We start from the raw sequence: 22966 nt of genomic DNA, 5'->3' as shown, positions 1-22966 counted from the left end.
TTAGATCTTTTTCTTTATAGGATTGATACATTATCACCCAAACCCATTCCTTTCAGGAACTTCCAAGTTCTTATATTATCTTTTCTAATCTTATTTAACTTCAAATATGCCCCCCCAGATATGGTTTACTGATGCGTTGAAATTAGAAGACAGGGAGGGACGGGAACCAATGGGCCTTAACTAAAAAAAATCGATTTCCATGGGTCTTTACCCAACAACCTTCCAGGTAGGAATATATACCATTGAGATATGCGTGAGGGAATGTATCCATAAAAAAATGTGAGGAGCCTACATTTACATATCATAAAATAAATAATAAAAAAATAAAAAATAAATAATTGGCGCGTACACTTCTGTTAGGTGTTTGGCCGAGCTCCTCCTCCTATTTGTGGTGTGCGTCTTGGTGTTGTTTCACAAATGGAGGGACCTACAGTTTCAAACCGACTCCGAACGGCAGATATTTTTATGAGGAGCTTTTTCATGGCAGAAATACACTCGGAGGTTTGCCATTGCCTGCCGAGGGGCGACCACTATTAGAAAAATGTTTTTATTAATTTTGCTTTCACCGAGATTCGAACCAACGACCTCTCAGTGAATTCCGAATGGTGATCACGCACCAACCCATTCGGCTACGGTGGCCGAATACTTCCAGATAATCAGGCAGCTTTAAAAGCCACCTCAAAGTCACCTCAAATAACCTAAATGACTGCCTGAACATTCTAAAGTTGCTAGGGAACTTGAAAACATTAGGTTAGCTTCCTTGATATAAGGGATATGTGGAAAGTGAAATGGCTGCTCATCTGGCTAAAAAAGGACCAAATATACCTCTAATTAGTCCTGAATCTTAACGAATTAACAAATTTTACAGAAAGTGGGAGGAGAAGAGATTGTTGAGCACTGACGAAATTCTATCGGTCAAGCGAAACCATTCATCAACAGTCACTCCTGTTGGCGATGTTTGCATTGCAGAATGTCAGTATGACTTTCAGATAGATTTAGAAATTTAGAAATGTTTTTCTGTCACATATTTTACAGTTTAACAAAGCCAACTTAAATAAAAAGATGCATGTGCTGATAAATTGGTGCAATTAAGGGATTAGGATTGCTCCGATTTTGGATAGCTTCCAAACAAGAGCGACTGCCACTATATATGACTAGTTTTTCCGTTCTCAATGAGCGGATTTGATGGGGCATGTGAAAAGGTGGTTAATATCGTGCGGAGTGCCTTCATATGCTGGGCATTGGGTATGTCCGGGTTAATTCTGGATAGGTACGAGTTTAGTCTACTACAGTATCCATTACGTAATTGTGCCAAGGTTACTCGGGTCTCTCGGGGTAGCTGGAGCTCTTCATCTGCTATGGGTGGTGATTTTCCATGCAGCATCCTTCTGTGCAAAATTCAAAGAAACCAGCATTCGTACTTTGTTATTTTCAAGTATCTGGCAACACTCACTTTTCGCTAAATTAGACAACTAACAACAAATTACTTAGGATGTATGCCTCCGGAGGGTGCGGTATGGGGGTGAGGTCTACGCATTAAAAGATTGACACGTTGACGTTTGAGTAATGGTTTCTTAATTTCCAATTACTTAAGTTAAGTGAAGTTAAGTTAAATCTTCACTACTGCGTTTTTAGTTGTCACAATTATGTGCATTTACTTATATATATGTATACATAAGTGTGTGTGAATGCATGCACAGCGCTCTGTTGCCCTCTCAGAAACGCGTACATACATAAATATGCTTCAATTAAACCCATTTCTCTTTTCCATTTTGTCCTTCTAGTGCCCACTTGCAAGTAAAGAAAATAACGAAGTTCCCATAAAATGAAATAAGAATACTTTGTTTTAATATTATTTAGAGTAAAACGAAAATATAATGCAATTCAATAAAGAAATATTCAGTTACTAAATAGATGCAGTAGTCACCAATGCACAAACGCTTTTTCCACTTCGAGCTTTTGTGATTCAAGCTCATGCCTCGGGTCGCGGGGTGCTTAAAGATGCAGTTGCAGCTTTAAATTGAAAACCTGTTTTATCAATTTTACAACAACATACGAATCGAAATGCAATAAAAATAGTGATGATATTGAAGAGCTGCTTTCAGCCGATCTTGTACTTCTAAAGGGCGATTTTTGAAGAGCTATAGGCAAATTTTTCAAAAAATCACACGTAAAATTAAGACAAATGCATGAAATTTTTATTCAAGTCTGTACTATTGATATAATTTAATGTTTGAAGATTATTTCATGCAAATGTTCACTGCGACTGCACTTCAAATAGTCCATTCGCTTAGTCCAATTTTGGCATACTCTTTCCAATGTTTCGGCCGGTATCTCACATATAAATGCTTTAAGGGGTTACATGGGTTTCGTCGGGTAAAAAAAGGCAAATTTTCAATTTTTTTTTTCTATGTAAAAAATTATTTATTTAATTCAAACTTTTTTCTGTCTTATAGATACATATTTAAAGAATAATTTCTTAAATTTTGAAAAAAAATAAATTAAAACTTCTCCATTGTGACGTCATTTCCGGTGACCCCTCGAAAAAAAGGTGCGTCCGCGTTGTCAGCATAACTACTGACAGGCTCATCAAAAATGAAAAAAACAAAAATAAGTGTTTTAGTTAAGGCCATAAACTCGTGCTGGAACGAAGGGAAAAAAGTAAAAATTGGAATTTTGGCAGACATTTTTGCAAAAAAATGAAAATTTCGGTCAAATTTGCTTGACATTTTGTTTTTCTTTTAAATAGTTGTAAATGAAAAAAAAATGCCTTCGTTCAAGCACGAGTAAATTGTATTTCGAACACCTGTATAAAATTTCATCAAGATCGGTTGAGTAGTTTTCGAGAGCATTTGACAACCGACTTTGAAAACACGGTTCCGAGAAAAACGCGTTTAAAGTTTTGAGTAACCATAAAAGTGGCTTGGAGCGCACACTTTTCAAAGGCTGTATCTCCGAATCTATTATTCGGATTGACTTGAAAATGAGATGTTCCTGAGATGTTGTAGAAATGAATAAGAAAAAAAAACTTAATCGATTTTTTGAACCAACGAAACCCATGTAACCCCTTAATGTTCTCTTCCAATGCGTTAATTGAAGCAGGCTTGTCTGAATAGACATGATCTTTAACATAGTCCCACAAAAAATAATCTGAAGGCGTTATATCGCACGATTGTGCATCATCGGTAGCGTAGAGACGTGCGAAGTCATCAAACCATCGTTTTGTTGTTGTTTCTGATGAAGCGGAGTCCCCATAACGCTTTTCAAGCCAATGCATCGCTTGAACAGTATTTGTTCCCATCAAGAAGCAGTGTAAAATTAAAACACGAAATTCTTTTTGATCCATTGTTTTGAAAATAACAAAAGTAGTGCCACTTCAAGCCCAATAACTCACGAACTAATAAATAGAATATTATGAAATTTGGACAGCTGTACTTTTTATGTTTACTGCTAACTGAAAAAGAGGTGAATGCAATAAAACAAGTGCGATCTATCTATTAGACCCGGGACTTTTCAGCCCATGTATTATAATAATGACCCATGCATTTTGAATTAGAATTCAATTTTTAGTTAACATGAGTAATTAGTTGCGCTGCTGGTTGAGTGCACACGTCGCAACGTCTAGCCCATGCTTTATGCATACAAAAATGTTACTTATTTACATAAACAACGCGAAGCAGCTGTGCTATACAAATATGTGCTTATTATACACTTTTATTGGGTATTATCATGCAATCAAAATATATAAAAGTAGACAGCTTAATAGAGCCGGGAGTTAAGTGATGGAGCGTTTTAACGAAAATTATTTGGCGTTCATAAGTTGACACAGAGTTCTTCCCTTCTAACAAAAGCCTTAAATAAGCTAAGTAAGACGATAGCTTAATCTTGTCATGTATTCTTGGATGCTTCAATAAAATTATTTAATTTACATAAAATTTGTATTCTTAATACTTTATACAGTACTTATTTAAATACATAACGGGCAATGCTATTTTGAACACTTTTCCTATAATTTAATGTCTGAAGTCGATATAATTACCTATAATACCTAATAAGAGACTTCGTTCGTGAATTCATAAATTATAAGTATGTGTATGTATTAGGCCGGGTCGATTTGTGGGGAGGCAAAAAGATCCCCCATTGCTCTGTGAAAATCATATTCTAGGGATCAAAATAAGAAACTTTGCCGAAGGAACCATACCTCTAAAACGAATTCTGATGTCCCCCAATTTGGGTCGAACTTTTTAGTTTCTTTTCTCATGCAAAGGTCAAAAATGGTGATATTTTGAAATGATTGTATGGGGAACCTCCCAGGGGAGTGCCAGGGGCTGTGCCACTGGCATGGGTGGATCGGCCGTGAAAAGTTAGTGGGGGTCGGTCATACATTTGGACTCGATTGGAGCACTCTAAATGGGTCAAAGTGGGATTTTTCGTTCGACCCAAATTGGGGGACATCAGAATTCGTTTTAGAGGTATGATTCCTTCGGTAAAGTTTCTTATTTTGATCCCTAGAATACGATTTTCACAGAGAAATGAGCGATTTTTAAATCGACCTGCCCTAGTATGTATATGCCCATGACTCTGATATGCATCTATATACCATATGAAGTAAAGGTATGAAAGCATGTGGGTGAATATGGCCTACTCTGTTACCAAATGTATTAGATGTGAGCTACTTCACAACTAGTACGAATCGCATACTTAACTAACCCGTGTTTTAAGTAATAGTTATTATCCGGCGCGTCGCTGCCGCAGAAAAACTAATTTTGTGGACATATATACGCTTGTAGAAATTCAATGATTTATTGAGATTTTATGAACTTGACTAGGTTCCTCCAATGCTTTCGAGTTGTAGCGATAGATGGGATAGGATAGGATAAATGGCTGCCACTTGGACAAATATTCAAAATTCGTCCGTTGTGATACCATAGAGGAGGAAAGAAAAAGGGTGAAACCAAACAGGCGGAAAAAAGAAGAAGGGCCATTTAGAATTAGAAAATGACGACCTATAGTGGCCGACCTACTCCTTCCGCCATTTCGGCCTCATCTGTAAAGAAATTGTATGAAAGGTTTGTGGCATCTAGACCCCTCAGCCATCCATTTTGCTCTAAATGACGCTAGGCTTCCTGCCAAATTTAAATGGAGAAATCCCGTAGGCTGACTTTCCGTTTGAATTCAGAATGTTGATGTGAGCAAAAAGTCTGTGCTCGAATAGTCACGACATCTTCAGTCTTAGAGCAGATCTTTCGGCTGAGTTTCTTATTACTGGTTTGATTGGATGACAGACGATAACAATTTCTATTGCCATTGTCGAAGTTGTGCTCGCTGTGCCGGTTACACATATCCCTGTAATCTTTGCACGCTTGTCACTCTTTCAACGTAAGTCACTTTATCGAACCCCGTTCACCAAGCCCCAAGTCTTTTCGAGCATTCTTCTACATGCCTATAAGGCATTCGAGACTTCTTCTTCCACATTAAATCTCCATAACAGTTTGCTATCCACAACAATGCCTAGGCATTTAGTTGTTGTTGCTGTTGTAACAGCATAAATATTCCCTGAAATAAATTAGAAATGCTGCTGAAGTGACAGTCCTTGGCCGGATATAAATCCTGGTCGTTCCGGTAACGTAGAGCCGACTGTCGTGGGAACGTAGGCATTTAGTCGATGTTTTTGGTGTGAACTCAACTCCTCCTAGCATCGGTGGTGATCACTTAGGAATCTTATACTTCCTTGTAAAGAGCGTTACATCCGTTTTTTTCTGGATTTACTTCCAACCCGACCATTTCGGTTCACTTGTAAACCTCTCTATGCGTCTTTGTGAGTATTTCACTTACCTGAGATGATAACAGTTAAATCGTCAGCATATGCCGTCAGTTTCCATCTGCTATTCCCAAGTTTGATGAAAATCTGATTTATCACTAGCTTCCGTAGAAGAATGGAAAGCACTCCTCCCTGTGGGGTTCCTCTGTTTGCCTTTCTCGAGACTGTAGTGGACCTCTATTCGCTCATCACTATGCGACAGTTTAATAGGCTGCTGTTCCAAGATTGAATCTACACCAGTTTAATCCAGGCCCTCTAACAATCTCTCTATTGCAATCCGATAATTAGTAAAATACATACAAACAAACAAATATTAATTTTTATATAAGATAATATAATATAAGATAATTTAAAATACTAGACAATTTTTTTTATTTAGCAGCCTCAGATTTGCGTCAGTTATACTACGTTTGCTAAGTATTGATAATAAGGAAAAATAAATACATAAATATTTCGAACTTGGTATCATGCCGAAGATTAAATAAAAGTACTTCAAAATGCTTCTTATCAAAAGTAAAAGATTTCAAGTGCAGTAAAAAATATTTTCCTTGTCTTTCCCGCTCACTTAAAATGGCATAGGTGCATGCTTTAATGGTTTACAACTTACCCAAATAAGAGAGCATTAAAAGGTTAAAGCCACGTAAATAAGCATGAATGAATCATTTTATAATCGGTACAAATCTAGTATTTTCGGGACTAGTTCATTTTCTGTCCGAAGATTCTGATTGTAATCTAATACTTTTATATTTTTTTACAACTTTTCTCTTTCACAGCATGGCACTCATCGATCGATCAGTATGCTCACGAATACTTTTTCAAAAACACACACTGTCAAATAAGTACCAAGAACTAATCAGTAAAATTTAAAATATTCTTTATTCATACAAAACTTCTCCTATTGCCAACAAAGTCGTTTCTTTCTCGTAATAACCGGCGCCAGTTGGAGACACCAAGTGAAGCCAAATCCTTTTCCACCTGGTGCTGCTAACGCAGAGGAGGTATTTCTCTTTCTCTGCTACCACCAGTTGGTACTGCATCGAATAGTTTCAGAACTGTAGCGTTTGCATCCATTCGGTGACCCGTGACCCATCTAACGAAGCCGCTGCATCTGCGCTATGTCTATGTCGTCGTAAAGCTAATACATCCCATTGTTCCATTGTCTGCGATACCCGCCGTCTTCAACATGCAATGGCCCGAAAATCTTCCACAGAATCTTTCTCTCAAATACTCCATGTGACGCCTCATCGGATATTGTCATCGTCCAAGCTTCTGCGCCATTCGTTAAGACGGGCATGATGAGAGCCTTGTAGAGTGTTTATTTTGTTCGTCGAAAGAGGACTTTACGACTCAGGACTGATACTCGGAGTATCAGGGCAGCTAATACTCGTATTTGATTGTCTGCGGTCCATCTTTTAAGCAAATCAGCTGTTCACTATTCCGCGTAACAACCGTCTGTCACACTACAAGTTTAAGCAGAATTAATTGCGTCGGTAGTCCCGATTAACGCCGCCGTCTGTCTAGGCTATGGGATTTTTAAAATTTTCCGTCCCAGCTTCCTCTTGCAGCTCCCGTTTATCGAGATCGTTCCTATCGCTTTTCTTTTGTGTTTAGTTTAATTCAAGGTGACACTGACTGTGCGTTTCTTTTGTAACGCACTAGCTTTCTTATACCGGCGAGAACTGTATGAAGCTGTTACCTATTTTATTTCAAGGTATTCAAAACAAATTTTGAGTCCAATGTACCTATGAATTAAATCTGATCACGAGTTCCAAATCTTTAGATTTCACGATAACTAAAAATCAATTTTCTTCTTTGTTGAATGCATTTTTAATTCGCTAATAGGTATAATTACTATGGTTTTGTTTAAGTTATTTTTTAGTTTTAACTGGTGTTATTGGTTATTTAATTAATATATAGTTTATATTTATTAGCACTAAGTTAATGGTCAGTAAGAACCTTTGTGGTTTTTGACTAAAATTAAATAAATAATTAGAAATAAATTAACTAAAGCGCAATCCTCTCTTTTTCTTCTTCTTCGTTTATTCGGAATTTGATCCGTTTACAAGAACAGTTATAGGCTATTTTATATTATATTGCATGTTTAGTTTTGCGTATCAGCAGATCCCGACGTTCAACACTCATGCCAGCATTCTGGCGGTCTTCAGGGTGGTCTGCGTCGATTAACTTTGCCGTCTAATACTATCGTCGCCAGGCGTCCATTCGGCATTTTTCGCACTTGATCTCTCCATGCCTTTCTTCGAGTTCGGACCCACCTCGTTATTTCTGCAATGTTGCAAATTTGTCTTATTTCTTCGTTCGTCTTTCAGTCGTACGCGGTGTATTCAGCTATCGTTCGTAGTGTTTTCATTTCAACCGTTGCCACGCTTTTTTGCGTTACAGCTGTGTCCGCCCTTGTCTCCGCAGCACGCATGAGAACACGTCTCAGAGATTTTTACTTGGCTTACGGTCCTCATATGCTGGTTTCTCCACGCAGCAGCTCTCAGCCAACGAGATAGCGAGTCTGCTTTATTTGCTGCTTGCTTTACTTCTATTTCTAGGTCTTTATTGCCGGTGATTCTTAATCCGAGGTAGGTGAATTCAAGAACCTACACTATCGGCTAGTTGTTGATTGCCAATTTGCCTCTTATGGGTTCTTTGGATACAACCAAGCATTTGGGTTATTCAGCAGTTATTTGCATGCCGTACACTTCGGTAACTTGCTCAAATTTGAAGAGAAGTCTCTGTAGGTTGTCTTCATTCTCAGCATTCTCTCCGGTTGTCATTCGGAATCCAGGTGCATCTATTTTGACTTGATCTATTGTATTATTTCGTCCATTATAATGTTGAACTCAGGCCTTTTTCTGATTCCTGATGTAGTTGGTATGTCTAATACCTTTAGCTTTGAGTTTACTTTTATGCCTGCTTTGTTGTTATTGTTGAACTCGCAGATTACTTTGAAGCAGTGATGGTAAATGTAGGGTAAATTCCCTACATGTAGGGATTTTTGTCGAAAAATGTGGGTGTAGGGAAAAGAGGGACAGATTTTTTTAAATTCTGTAAATGTAGGGAATTTTCAAGAAGGATAAAAAAAATTTTAAAATAGTGGGGTAAAATTAAAAAGTGCATTTAAAATAAAAATCTGCGGTAAGATTTCATGCCAGACTTCTTTTCGTTATGGCAGCATACTTTTAAAAGCGTTAATACGGCAACATTGCCTGTTTTTTTCTTCGTTAACGCTAGCACGATTTTTTCTTTGCGCGAAAATATTTAGTTGTCCCACGTTTTCTGGTGCTTTTCACTTTTGAAGTAAGTTTGCAATTATTTTAGTTTTAGCTTTTTTATATTTAAAATGCATATATTTTACAGAAATGAGCTCCTCCTTTTCGACTGACTCTTCGGAGGAACACCAGGAAAAACAACGCAAGTATCGGAAACAAAAGTTCAATAACAAGTGGCTTGACGGCGAAATGTTAGTGGCTAGTCTGAAGCTCTGGCTAACGATCCATTCAAATGCAAATGCTATGCGGCAACAAAGTTTTGAGCTGTGGCAAGTCTGATTTACCGAAGCACGCCGAAACAAAAATGCACCAAAAAATATGAAGGCAATTAAAAAGACATCTAAAATAAAGCGAGTAAACCAAATAGTTCCAGAAATTTCGAAATAAGACTTAGCATGTTCTTCGCTGAGCATAATGTTGCGCTGCAAGTGGTGGACCATTTAATCCCACTCTTAAAAAAAATCGTGCTCGATTCTGAAATAATAAAAAACTCTGAGCTCGGAAGAAAGAAGTGCGACAGCATAATAAAAAATGAATTGGCAAAAGAGGAAAAAGACAATTTAGTTAAAAGTAAACAAATTTTCCATAATGATCGATGAGAGACATCGGACTCAATAAGCATATGTGTCTTATGGTGAGATTTTTCGACGAGGAAAGCGAGCGGCTTGTGGTTAAGCTGTTGGATCTAATTCCAATAAGAACTGATTGCACTGCAGAAGCTCTGTACGGAAAAAAAATCTTAAGCAAACAATTCAATTTTGACGTTGCAATTGCCTCATTACAGTGTAAACACAGGAGAAAAAAATGTAGGGAATTTCGTAGGGAAAATTTGTTGTAAGCATAGGGAAAAGTAGGGAATTTTTTGGGCTATGTAGGGATTTTTCAAAAAACCATTTACCATCACTGCTTTGAAGACATTTTTCGCAGCCTCTTTTTTTTTGCTAAGAAGTTCTATCACGTTCTTTAGTCTAACCCTGTCGAGGGCTTTAGTAAAGTCTACAAAGCAACTGGCTTTGTACAAATTCCAACGACTTCTCTGCGATTTATCTTATTATGAATTTGGCATCTACAGTCGATCTGTTTTTCCGGAAGCCTTGTTGCTCGTCGCACATATCGTGTTTTGATATTTCCGTTGCAATTTTTGTTGTGAAGAGTTTTGACATTCAGAGTAAGGAGATGCCTGTGTAATTATTTCGTTACTTTTATCTCGCCTTTTTTGAATTCTGTGATGATAATAGTCTCCCTCCAAACTTCTCGTATGGTTGTTGACTCGCAAATCTTGCGGAATAGTCTGCATATTTTATTGCATAGTGTTCGTCTTCCATATTTGATGAATTTGTTATTCATATTGTCAATGCTCGGCGATTTTCTATTCTTTAATTGAGTAATTGCTAGACATACGCCTTAAAAGTTGGGGTCCGTCATACGTTATTTCATTTTTGTTTTCTTAAGTTGTGGTTTCGGCTAGTTCAATATTTGTCAACAGGGATGAGAAATGGTTGACCCATGATTCTTGCAGTATACTTACTGTAGAGTTCAATCCACGAGTTCTCGTGTATGTCTTCGACCGAAAGGAACAACAGTAAACATGAGTTATATCAGTTGTTACATAAGAGAAGTTATCCGCTTACATTTGTTTAGTTTTTAGTCAAACATTCTACAGTTTTCTGCTATTTTTCAACGAATTTGCTCATCCAAAGCCGCATAACTCGCAGTGTGTAAATATTACTGAATCACCATTTAATCTTGTTTTTTTCGCATTTAGAAAATCCCTTTAAACGCACTAATTAAATTATAAATTACCGATACTTTTCGCACAGAATGTATCTACATATTAGTATTCCAGTTGATAAACAAGCCTCTGACAATCGCTAACAAATTGTCATTTTCTATAAATTTCTGCTATAAATAAGTGCACTCGCATCTATTCAAATGCATTGCGTATTCAATTAATCAGCCAGTTGGAAGCAGAAAAGTGAATTGCATTTGCTTTAGAAGCAATGGAACGTTGGGTGAATCGAGTTGCTGTAGTCACAGGTGCCAGTTCTGGCATTGGCGCTGCTGTTGTCAAATATCTTGCGAATAACGGATTGGTTACCGTAGGCCTAGCACGACGCAAGGAGCGTGTCGAAGCACTGCGCGATGAAGTTAACTCTGAAGCACGTAAACGCATTCACGCCATTCAGTGCGATGTGCAAAACGAGGAGCAAGTAATAGCCGTTTTCAAGCAGATCGAGAAAACAATTGGGCCAATTGCTGTGTTGGTCAATAACGCGGGCGTCCTACGATCCACCACATTACTGGAAGAAGGCAACTCTCAAGATATACGAGATGTCGTCGATACTAATATTATGGGAGTGGTTTACTGTACACGAGAGGCCTTTCGCTCGATGAAGGCAAATGGTGGAGATGGGCATATTTTCTTGATCAATAGCACAGTTGGGCACTATGTGCCGATATGTCCGAACACTACTTATAATATTTATCCTTCGACAAAACACGCAATCACCGCAATAACAGAAATTTATCGTCAAGAACTTTTGAACCAAAAAACAAATATTAAAATTACTGTAGGTTTAACAAATTTGTGTGTTTGTTTGCAGTTGTAAGGTTTTTCAAAAATAATGTTTTTCTTTTAGAGCATTAGTCCTGGTGCTACGGAAACTGAGATGGTTACGGAAAGTATACACAAAATGATACCGAACTTGGTGTGTCTTAAGTCGGAAGATATTGCCGACGCTTTGGTTTACTGCCTCCAAACGCCGCCACATGTGCAAATCCATGAACTGATTATCAAACCTATGGGTGAACGGTTATAAGTTGAACATCCGTGAAAAACGCTTGAAATATGCTTAAATGCACGAAGCTCTATAAGTGAATAAAAAATTAGAATGAAATACACCACGTTGCATAATTATAAGCGCACAATAATTTTAGTTAATATATATTTTTATTGTGTTCTAGAGATAATATTTTTACACGCACTGTTGAAACAAGTATTTGTTGAGAGAAACAAGTTCACAGAATAAGCAACAAAAAGAATATCACTTGTACTACTTAGCTAAGAAGGGGGTAGACAAATAAAGGGTGATTTTTTAAGCGCTATAGGAAAGTTTTTCAAAAAAACAAATGTAAAATTAAAAAATGCATGAAATTTTTATTTAAATCGATAGTATATCCCATATAATTTATGATTCGAAGATTATTTCATGCAAGTGTTGACCGCTTCAAATGGTCCATCCGCTTAGACCAATTTTGGCATACTCTTTCCAATGTTTCGGCCGGTATCTCACATATAAATGCTTTAATGTTGTCTTCCAATGCGTTAATTGAAGTAGACTTGTCTGAATAGACACGAGCTTTAACATAGCCCCACAAAAAGTAATCTAAAGGCGTTATATCGCACGATCTGGGTGACCAATTGACAGGCCCTGAACGTGAATTAAAATGTTCACCGAACTCGCCTCTCAAAAAGTCTGTGTGGCATGTGGCACCGTCTTGCTGAAACTAAATGTCATGCAAGTCAAGCTCTTGCATTTGGGGCAAAAAAAAGTTGGATATCATTTCACGGTAGCGCTCACCATTCACAGTTTCGTTACGATTCGCAGCATCTTTGAAGAAGTACGGTCCAATAATATCTCCAACCCATAAAGCGCACCAAACTGTGACCTTTTCTGGATGCATTGGCAGCTCTTGCAATTCTTCTGGCTGATCTTCACTCCAAAATCGACAATTCTGCTTATTTACGTACCCATTGATCCAATCCATGATCCATTATTTTTTTTTATTTTTTAAAGATAATAGCTAAAAAATCACCCGTTATAACTAATGCAAAAGTAGAGTAGGAGTAAAGAGTGGACAAATAAATATATCTGCTATAAAAGCTTAGTACGATTATTGAGATACGTAGAAATACGAAGGCGTTCTGCCATTTTATATCAAAATACCGCCTGATACATAATTTACAGAAATGAAAAAAGGTAAAAATTTAACTTTTGCTTCCGAAAAACAATCATGCCGGGAAATAGGCCGTCTAAGAGAATAAAGTCATTATGTCGCGGTAAATTTAAAACATTTGAAATAAGTTTTACACAGCCGTGAAGTGCGTAAAATAATTTACATAAATTTAACCTCAATGTTTCTCGGGCTTTCTTTATTAGAGTTTTAAAGCGTTCGTACAGTATTAAGTTCTCTAAAATAAAGCCACATCCAAAATTTAAAGGTGAGCGCAAAATGAGACGGAAAATATTCGCTAGTTATTTTTACCAATTTTGTATAGTTATCTTTCCTGACGAAAAGGTATTTAACTTATATATATGGATCAATTGGAGCGATTTATGGCGATGGATCTCTAATAGTGTTCTCATCGGAATGCGACGCAATGGGCGGTTTGAAAAATGTGGGGCCTCCACGGTCGCTCCGATGATATATTTTATAAAAAATGAAAAGCACAAAGGCGTGTCAGTATAATATATATTCGTTAATATTTATTTTGCAGTATATATCTTAATATGCATGTCGATATAAAATGTGTATTGCAATATGTAACAACTCAGTGTTATTTATTGTTAATATAAAATATAAATATATAATTTTATTTACCTCTGGCTGACACGTCCTGATCCTTTCCTTTAACAAATCGAAGTGAAAGTTATAATTGAAATTAAAGTGAAAGTAACCTCGCCGAACAACGTTTAACACGGTAAACGTTTTAACTGTTCGGCGGGGAAATGCCAGGGTTAACGGCCTTCACGTTGCAGCGACTGGAAACGGTGGTTAGCAACAGTCGGAACGGTAGGCGCAGTTACCATTAGGGTGGCTAAAAAATGTATATTTAATATTAGGGTGTGGCCTAAACAAATAGTATTGGGGAATTTTTTGTTTTAGGTAGGTGCGGTAGGGTTCACAATGCCTTCGCACTTACAGCGACCGCCATCTACTGCATTAAGTGGTGTAGCCACTAAAACAATCAAATCCAAATTTGTTAGTATTGACTTGTTCCCGGCGGATATCCTCGTGAGCGTTACCTCAGTTCGTGAAGGTCGTTCGTTAGTGCCTCCTTACTCAAAAGTTTCTACCCTTCCGTATATGCCCAACCCGCATATCGGAGGTGCTGCATTATTTTTGCTGAATATGTCTTGTGGTGGTCTAACCCCAAAGACTTCAGACCAATTAGTCTTACGTCTTTCCTCCTCAAAACTCTAGAGAGGATAGTGGACGAGTACATACGGGGCGCTATACCAATAAATAAATTCTCCCCGGCCTTACACTCGCTTGTCGGGTTGGTGGAAAAATGTTTATCAGCTAAAGAGTTCGCCATGGTTGTCTTCGTAGATATAGAAGGCGCCTTCAACAATATAAACGCGAGCGCTATAGTAGAGGCTTTAGAAGACTTTGGAGTTGAACCACACGTTGTTGCCCTGATAGAAACAATACTCCTCAGAAGGAAGGTAACGGCAAACTTAGGCAGCACTACCCTAAACAGACAGGTCTGCAGAGGCACACCTCTAGGTGGTGTCCTCTCCCCTCTCCACTGGATTTTGGCGGTAAACTCGCTATTGCTGACCATGGAGAGAGGAGGTTGCCACGTCACTGCTTACGCAGATGACCTAGCAATTGCTGTTAAAGGCAGATATCCTAACACCCTCATGGACATTCTGCGCTCTAACATGATCACGCTTAGGAGCTGGACTGAGAGTAGGGGACTCGCTATAAATCCCGCAAAAACTGAAATAATTCTCTTCACAAGGAAACATAGGCTTCCTATAATATCCCCGCTGGTCTTCAAGGGTGTGGAGATTCCTTTAAGAGAGAATGTCAAGTACTTAGGACTCATATTAGATAGGAAACTCACATGGAAACCTAATATTGAGGAAAGAGTAAAAAAGGCCAACGTTGCATTATATACTTGCAAAAGAGCGATCGGTATTAAATGGGGGTTAACACCTCGCGTTACTCACTGGCTATATACTTCGGTAGTTAGACCAATCTTAATATATGGAATATTTGTATGGTGGCCATCTACTCTAAAGGCGAGTCCAAAGAACAGCTCTTTTATGCATCTCTGGTGCTTTAAGGACTACCCCAAACAAAGCGCTAGAAGTGCTAATCAATTTGCCTGCCCTAAATCTGGTAGGGAAAAACGTGGCCGCCGCCTCGGCGCTTAGACTCAAAAGTATGGCGCTATGGAAAGAACGGCGGTTTGGCCACGCCTGTATTTTGCACACTCTGAACAGTCACAAACAAGAAATAGACTATTCTACTCCTAGACTTACCCTCGACAAGCTCTTCAAGACAAGTATACAAGGCCATGGAGAAGGGGGGAATTAAATTTTTATGCAGATAGCTCCAAGCTAGACGATAAAGTTGGCTATGGAGTATTTTCGAAAGAATTAGGACTGGAACTATCCGTTCGACTACCAGACTACTGCAGCGTCTATCAGGCAGAGGTTCTAGCTATAAAAGAAGTGGCTACATACCTAAATTTGCATGCCGTAACAAAAACGACTATAAACATATCTCGGATAGCCAAGCGGCTATTAAATCAATGAATGCGGCTATACTAAGATCAAAGGTTGCACAGGAATGCCGAGCAGCCCTAAATGATATTAGCGTCGTATTCAAGGTCAGCCTTATTTGGGTTCCGGGACACAGAAATATTGAGGGAAACTGTAAAGCTGACGAGCTAGCCAGAAAAGGTACTGCTGTTCAACTGCTCAGTGATAAAAGTACCATTGGAGTACCTTTGGCCACGAGTAAATTAATAGCAAAAAACAACATTACCAAGAGGCCAATAGGTCATGGGAAGAAGAAGATATATGCGTAACAGCCAGGCTACTATGGCCGCAAATAAACAAGAAAAGAACAAAGGAAAGAAAAGTTCTAAAAATATTGTTTGCATATGGACGTGCAGCTTTAACATGTAACTACATTCTCGAATTAGTAACGACGCCTGCAACTGTTAAAAAAGTACATTAATGCGCGACGCGACTACTGCGAGAGATTATTCGCTACGATAAGATGCCTTGCCTCAGGACAAAGCCACAAAGACTTGAAATTCTTGACAAATATTTCATGCCAGTTCCTTTGCTTAGTAATATTGTATAATAGTAAAAACATGTTCGGCAATTATTTCTGCACTAAAGCCATTTAATGGTACCTCATGCTCTGGTTTTTTCGTTTTTGTTATATTTATCATTTGTGCGCCAATGTTCACACTTCAAGCATCACCACAAAATGAAATAGTTGTTTTTGCTTTCAATGTAATGTTCGCGCACCGCATCACAAGCTATGAATACTCGTATCTGCGCGAGCCGCTCGCTGAAAATCAAAATTGTTTGCCCACAGACGGTGAACATGCAGCGGAGCGCGAGTGTGTAGTTGTACTCGTATTTTGTTTGTTTGTTGTCATAACTTTGTATTGTCTTCAATTTTTATTGTTATTAATGAGCGATACGATCATCTACTCCGTTCTCTTTCTTTTTTATTCAATTGTTGGATGACGAAACACTCTCACGATTGAGCAGTCTTGTTATCTGCAAAATTAGCTCGAAAGTGTTTTGGTGAGCGCGGAGTAATTTCGCTGCATAGTGGTGTAAAGATCGAACTAAGGCGAGCGCAAACGTGTCTTAAAATTCCAGTGTCGTATACAATTTTTTCTTACAATTAAAATTTTACCTTTTTATATTACCAAGGACATAATTAACTCTTATCTTTTAGCGAAAGAGATAAATTAAGGAAAACATATAATTATTGTTGTTGGCAAAAAGCCAAGAAGAAAATTGAATTAATGACAAAAAGGATTTTATGCTCCATATAAGAGTCACAAAAAAAGAAGAAAATGTTTTGTACGCCAAAGAACAAATTTTTTTTCGCAAATCTTATAAGTGAAGGTGTTTGTTTTCCGCTCGCACACCTTGTGCATCTTAATATTCTACAATCCTTCAAAATTATATGCCCAAATTTAACTCTTATAAAAAAAAAATATAAAAAATATACTTCGCTTCTGCAACTAACCTCAATAAATATGGTTCCATTGAATTTCTAAGAACAGTGGCTCTGGAATTAAAATTAACCTCATACAAAAATTAAAAATCGATACTTTCGACGAACGTTAAACTCATTAAAGTAAATAGAAAAACTCAAATTTTACTTAAAAAATGTACATTATTTCACATCACTGATTTGTGTGTCATATTTGTGGCGGTTTGTGAATTATAATGCTTTTCTTATGTTATTCATTTATTTATTAATATTTTTATGTATTCAAAAATCTCTAACAAAATTCAGAATATATTATATATTAAAGATATTACAATAAATCAAAATTAACATGCAAATTTTAAAATATTTAAGATTAAAAAGTGTAGTACAATTTGATTATCAAAATAAGAAACCATTAATTTGTGACAATAAAATAACAAATATTTATAAATTATTATTTTAATTTCTTACACTGAAATTAATTTACTTACTGCATTTTAAATACCTGTTTGGCCCCAGAAAGGTCTAAATCCAAAAAGTTTGAGAAATAATTAAAATCAGACAACGATCTAAGGAGTGGCGCATTGGCACTATATAATGTCTCACTAAAGCCAATGCGAAAAATATTAAAACGACGAAAATTTCTGCAAGGAACATTAAACTGTATTCTTTCTAGAAGAACCGAGCAGTCAATTTCGCCATTAGCAAGATCAAAAATAAATGATACTACCTGAAGGGTACCTCTGTCATTTAATGCGAAAAGACTAATGAATCGACAGCGAGATTCGTATGATGGTTTCGGGTCTGAGAAATTGAGTGAATGTAATGTGGAACGCACAATAGTTTATTGAACCCTACCCACTCGTTTCATATGGACTGCATGACAAGGTCTCTAAATAAAAGCAGTATAATCTAATTTGGACCGAACAAACGCAGTCTTATAATAATATCTGAATAGTATATGGGTCAGTGAAGTGCGATGAGCGATGCCTTACAAACGCGGACATAGCAAGTGAATTGGAAACGGCTGAATTTAGGCTAGGATAAGTTGACCTAGCTGACTAAAAGCCATCACATTGGTCTTTAGTGGTATCACATGGAGCTTGACCCTTTCGTTTCATTATAGTAGGCTTCTTGTAATAAGCCTGCGTGTTTTGCGAATCGAAGTAAGCTCGGAAGCTCTAATCCCGAGAGACATTCTAACCTCTCATATTGTAGAGCTCCTAAACATTTCCTAGCTAATGCAGGGCAAGAACATAGAAGGTGTTCAAGAGTTTCTCTCTCTTCTAGTTCATTGCAAAATCTGCAGCTATCATAGTTTGCAATTCCCATATTGTATGCGTGTGCCGCTAACAAATTATGGCCTGTCAGTATAATTTCAATAGTTGTGCTTTCCTTTCTCGACAGGGCTTGTACGAATCTGTCATATTTATGTTATCTGCATTCTGTGTACACATGATTTTCGCGGTTTTACAAGATTACACTAGTTTACACCAAAAATGGTCCTCGATCAAAAGGTGTTTTTTAAAGTAATTTGAGGTCACTGAAATCAAAAATGAATTTTATTTTTTTTTTTCAAAGAACGGTTTCCAATAGTGCAGTTATTACCTGCAATCTCGAAAACAGTGCGCGTCATTTCTTTGAAGTGCATAAATTTCGAAAGGCACACATATAACCTACATGGCAATATATAACTCGTGTCAATGGAAGTCGTAGTTTTCGCAAAACAGCTGTTGAAAGTTAAAAAAAGGCATTTTTGACGTTTTTTACTACATTATCAAAGTTTATTAATTTTTTTCTGGAACAAAAATGTTTTTTGTATCGACATAAGATAATTTTTCTGAAAGACAATTTTCTCACCTACATTTGTAGCCTAAGTTTGCCTGAATCGACGAAAAATTGTAGAAGTTATGACCCATAAAGTCAACACGTGTGATTTTGCAGCTTTTGACTTGGCTATGTTTGAGGTCGAAAATACGCTTTTACTCTCGCACTTCTTCTTTTAAGTTGTGCGGAATCTTCACGAATTTGTATCCAGCAGTAGTCGCTCATCATTCCTTGATCCCAAAAGTCCTCATAAAGCTTTTCAATCGTAGCAATATCTTGATGAAATCGCTCGCCTTGTTCATCACTTTCAGCCCCCAAATTCGGAGGAAAAAAATCCCAATGACTGTGAAGTAGATGCATTTTTAACGACATGCGAGCACCTGCCATTGTATACCGTATTTAAAAATTTGAGTATGTCGTTTTCTTGCTCGAATTGTATGTAAACAGCGCTTTTGGCAATATCATCTGCAATTTCGTTTCCTGCAATGCTCTTATGTCTGGGTACCCAATAAATGTGTAACCGTCTGTCTGCGGCTAGTCTCTCTATGGCTTCCCTGGTGTCAAGAACGTTTTTAGATGAAATTTCATATGAATTTGACTTGACTGTCAACGTATATATGTATTTATGTTGGAGTTGCAAAGACAGCAAAGACTTCTGCTTCAAAAATACTGCAATGGTGAGGGAGCTCAATTGACTACCTGATGTCCTGCTCGAAGCCATAAATCCCTGCACCGAGGCCGTCCATCATTTTCGAGCTGTCGGTAAATATATGAAGCATATTGGGACGAGGTTTCATACCTCTTTTCTCCCCCTCTTCTCCTATTGTTGTTCGGAATCTTTTCACCCAATCGTATTTCGGAGTCATATAGTCCGTATTGGCCCGATAACTGATTTATTTACGTTCGTGATAAAATTTAGGTTGGAATCAAATCTTTAATCACATCGGAATATATAATTAATATGATAAGAGGTATGAAGGCGGTTGTAAAGGTTAGAAAAAGTGATTTTATGGCATTTTCCAATATTAAGATATAGGGAAATGTATTAAGAAGAAAGCTATTTTTCATTTCAATCAAAAAATTATGTTCTCCTTTCCTCACTCTGAAATTTGACAAAACATTGGTGACATAAATTAGAATGCCATCTGTTCTTATATCTCTGCATGATTTTGCATTTGAGGGGGTGGTAGGGTTTAGCGCTAAAAAAAAAACACTTTTTTTTGAATTTTTTACAGAAATATGGCTTAAGATACTTAAATAAAATCAGTTGCATGTTATTGTACATCTTTTCAATAAGTTTTTAAAAAATATTAATAATAAAATATTGACAAATAAGCCCATGACAGCGTTTTTTTGGAGATATGTTTTTCGAGAGGTGCTCTGCGGTGCCAATCGGCATTCGTCGTAGAATCATCTGAAACTAAAAAAGTCGAATTTTTCAGTTAAAGTATGACATAATGCTCCCCCCCACATGAATAAAATTTTTTTTTTTTTTTTTTTTTGTAGTTTTGGTGGCAAAAAAACGTAAAACGAGCATTTTTGGCGAAAAATTTCGCCATATTTGTAAGTGAAAAATAAGCTTAAAAAAAAAAAATAAAAAAAACAGTGTGGGGGGGAGGTATTTTTGATTTAGAAAACGTGTGCCAAATTTGAAAAGAATCGGTTGAATAGTTTCGGAATTGTGATTGGCATTCGAGGTAGAGTGCCTACAAAGGCTATAACTTTGAGAGTTCTGCTCCGATCCACTTAAAATTTTGACACAACATTCTTGAAATGATTTACTATAAGATGAGTGAAGAAAAAAAATTTCGATTTTGTGACCCTACCCCCCCGCCCCCCCTTAACCGAACGCTTTTGAAAACAAAAACTATTTTTTGCAGTCATTTTAGTAGGGCACGCCCACTGTAGCACAAGAATATGACCCGCCCAACCACTGTATGCATTGCTTAGTTGCTGTCTCAACCATAGATAAAATTTGAACAGCGACTGGTTTAAAGCGCATACGATTTCGTGCGATGAGTGTACTGCTCACAAGAATAAGCTTTGATGTGCCACTGATGTGCATGTGTGTGTGTACGTCTAGCCACTATATTTCGAACACCGGGCTTTGCGTACGGATAGCTTTAGCTTTGTTTAGTTTAATAGAAATTCTTTAAAATAATTTGTTTTCTTTTTGAAAAGTGCACACCACTCAGCTTTTAAGCTTACAAATGACGCTCTGTCTCTAAAGAAAGCTTAAATATCCCTGCATATCCAGCCATAGATTCTTAAAAAAAAACAGTAACAGTAAAGAATTAATATTTACTAGTTAAACAAGTTATCTAATCGTAATTTTGTGGACAAAGACTGCGACAATATTTAATGTATTATTTTCAACAAAACACATACATACATACTAGCCAAAAAGGAAACAATTGTACGTATTTTCAGTATTTATATTGTAGTATATTTTGCTAAAGGTGTATACGTCTCAATTGGTTGTCCAGCCTTAATTATATACAGCCATATGTATTTGTATTTGTATTTGATTCCGTCGTGCTCGCAAAATGATAACAACTTTTGGCTATTTCATATCTACAAATGTTTGCTATAAATAAGTGCACTTGCATCTATTCAGCTTTACTCTGAAAAACACTACTATAGTACGAGTAGGCCACTTGAAAGTAGAAAAGTGAATTGCACTTGGTTTAGAAGCAATGGAACGTTGGGTGAATCGGGTTGCTGTGGTCACAGGTGCCAGTTCTGGAATCGGCGCCGCTGTTGCTAAATACCTAGCAAATAACGGATTGATTACAGTGGGCCTAGACCTTTGTAAGACGGGTATTGAAACATTACGTGATGAAGTAAATGCTGAGGCACGTGAGCGCATTCACGCCATTCAGTGTGATATACGAAGCGAGGAGCAAATAATAGCCGCTTTCAAGGAGATCGAGCGAACATATGGACCAGTTGCTGTGTTGGTCAACAATGCGGGCATCGCAAGAGTGACTACATTACTGGCTGAAGACAACTCTCAAGATATACGCGATGTCGTCGATACAAATATTATGGGTGCGGTTTACTGCACCCGGGAGGCCTTCCGCTCGATGAAGGCGAATGGTGGAGATGGGCATGTTTTCTTGATTAATAGCATAGTGGGTCACAGAGTGCCAATATTACCGAATAGCACAGTTAATATTTACCCTTCGACAAAACATGCCATCACTGCATTAACAGAAATGTATCGCCAAGAATTTTTAAACCAAAAAACAAATATTAAAATTACTGTAAGTGAAATAGTCTCCATGTTTATCATTTAGATGAGTTTGTGAGTAGAGGTATAATTTATATTTCAGAGCATCAGTCCGGGTATAGTGGACACATCGATTTATACCGAAGAAATCAAGAAAGCGATGCCGAACTTTTCAAGTCTTAAAATGCTTAAGTCGGAAGATATTGCCGATGCTTTGGTTTACTGCCTACAGACGCCGCCACATGTGCAAATCCATGAAGTGATCATCAAACCTATGGGTGAACTGTTATAGGTAAAACACCCAGGGTAACATACTTACATCCAGGAAAAATATACTTCAGTACATGACCCTTTATAAGTGAAAATAAAATTATTATAAAAGAAAAGAAAACTCGAAAGGAGCAAATACGGGTCTTAAAGTCACAGTGCTCTTTCTCCTATAATGATATTATATTTACACATGGGGGCTAGATGTGAACCGCGGCTAGACCTGCAAAATCTTTATTACGTTTACCGTCGTTGCAAACAAATTTTTTGTCTAGCTGCATACGAGGGGTGCCTTTTATATGTCGGGATTAGAGAACAAAAACAAATTTTAATCATCGAAAATCACTTTATTGTTTTTCAAAATATTCTCCATGAAGATCTATACACTTTTGCATGCGTTTGAACCAATTGTCGAAGCACTTTTGCCACTCTGAATGAGGTACCTCCAAAATATGCATTCTGAATGCCGCAACCGCTTCTTCAGGTGTCGAAAAACGTTGACCTCTCAGTTTGTTTTTTACGTACGGGAATAAAAAGAAGTCATTCGGTGCCAAGTCA

At 37.3% G+C, this 22966-nt stretch overlaps 1 protein-coding gene and 1 pseudogene across 1 annotated transcript in view; one reads left to right on the top strand and one right to left on the bottom strand.

Moving 5' to 3' along the window:
- Positions 1 to 22966, bottom strand: part of LOC129244246 (uncharacterized) — a 31110-nt gene that overhangs the window by 5222 nt on the left and 2922 nt on the right. The window contains exon 4 of the mRNA XM_054881862.1: positions 19077 to 19252. Coding sequence (XP_054737837.1) covers positions 19077 to 19252 — 176 coding nt within the window. The remainder of the gene's footprint in view (positions 1 to 19076; positions 19253 to 22966) is intronic.
- LOC129245032 (uncharacterized) lies at positions 11049 to 22509 on the top strand (annotated as a pseudogene).

Source organism: Anastrepha obliqua, chromosome 4 (assembly GCF_027943255.1).
Source record: "Anastrepha obliqua isolate idAnaObli1 chromosome 4, idAnaObli1_1.0, whole genome shotgun sequence".
NCBI classification, from domain to species: Eukaryota; Metazoa; Arthropoda; class Insecta; order Diptera; family Tephritidae; genus Anastrepha; species Anastrepha obliqua.
The sequence above is the reverse complement of the archived record's forward strand: the minus strand, read 5'-3'. Positions and strand labels throughout refer to the sequence as shown.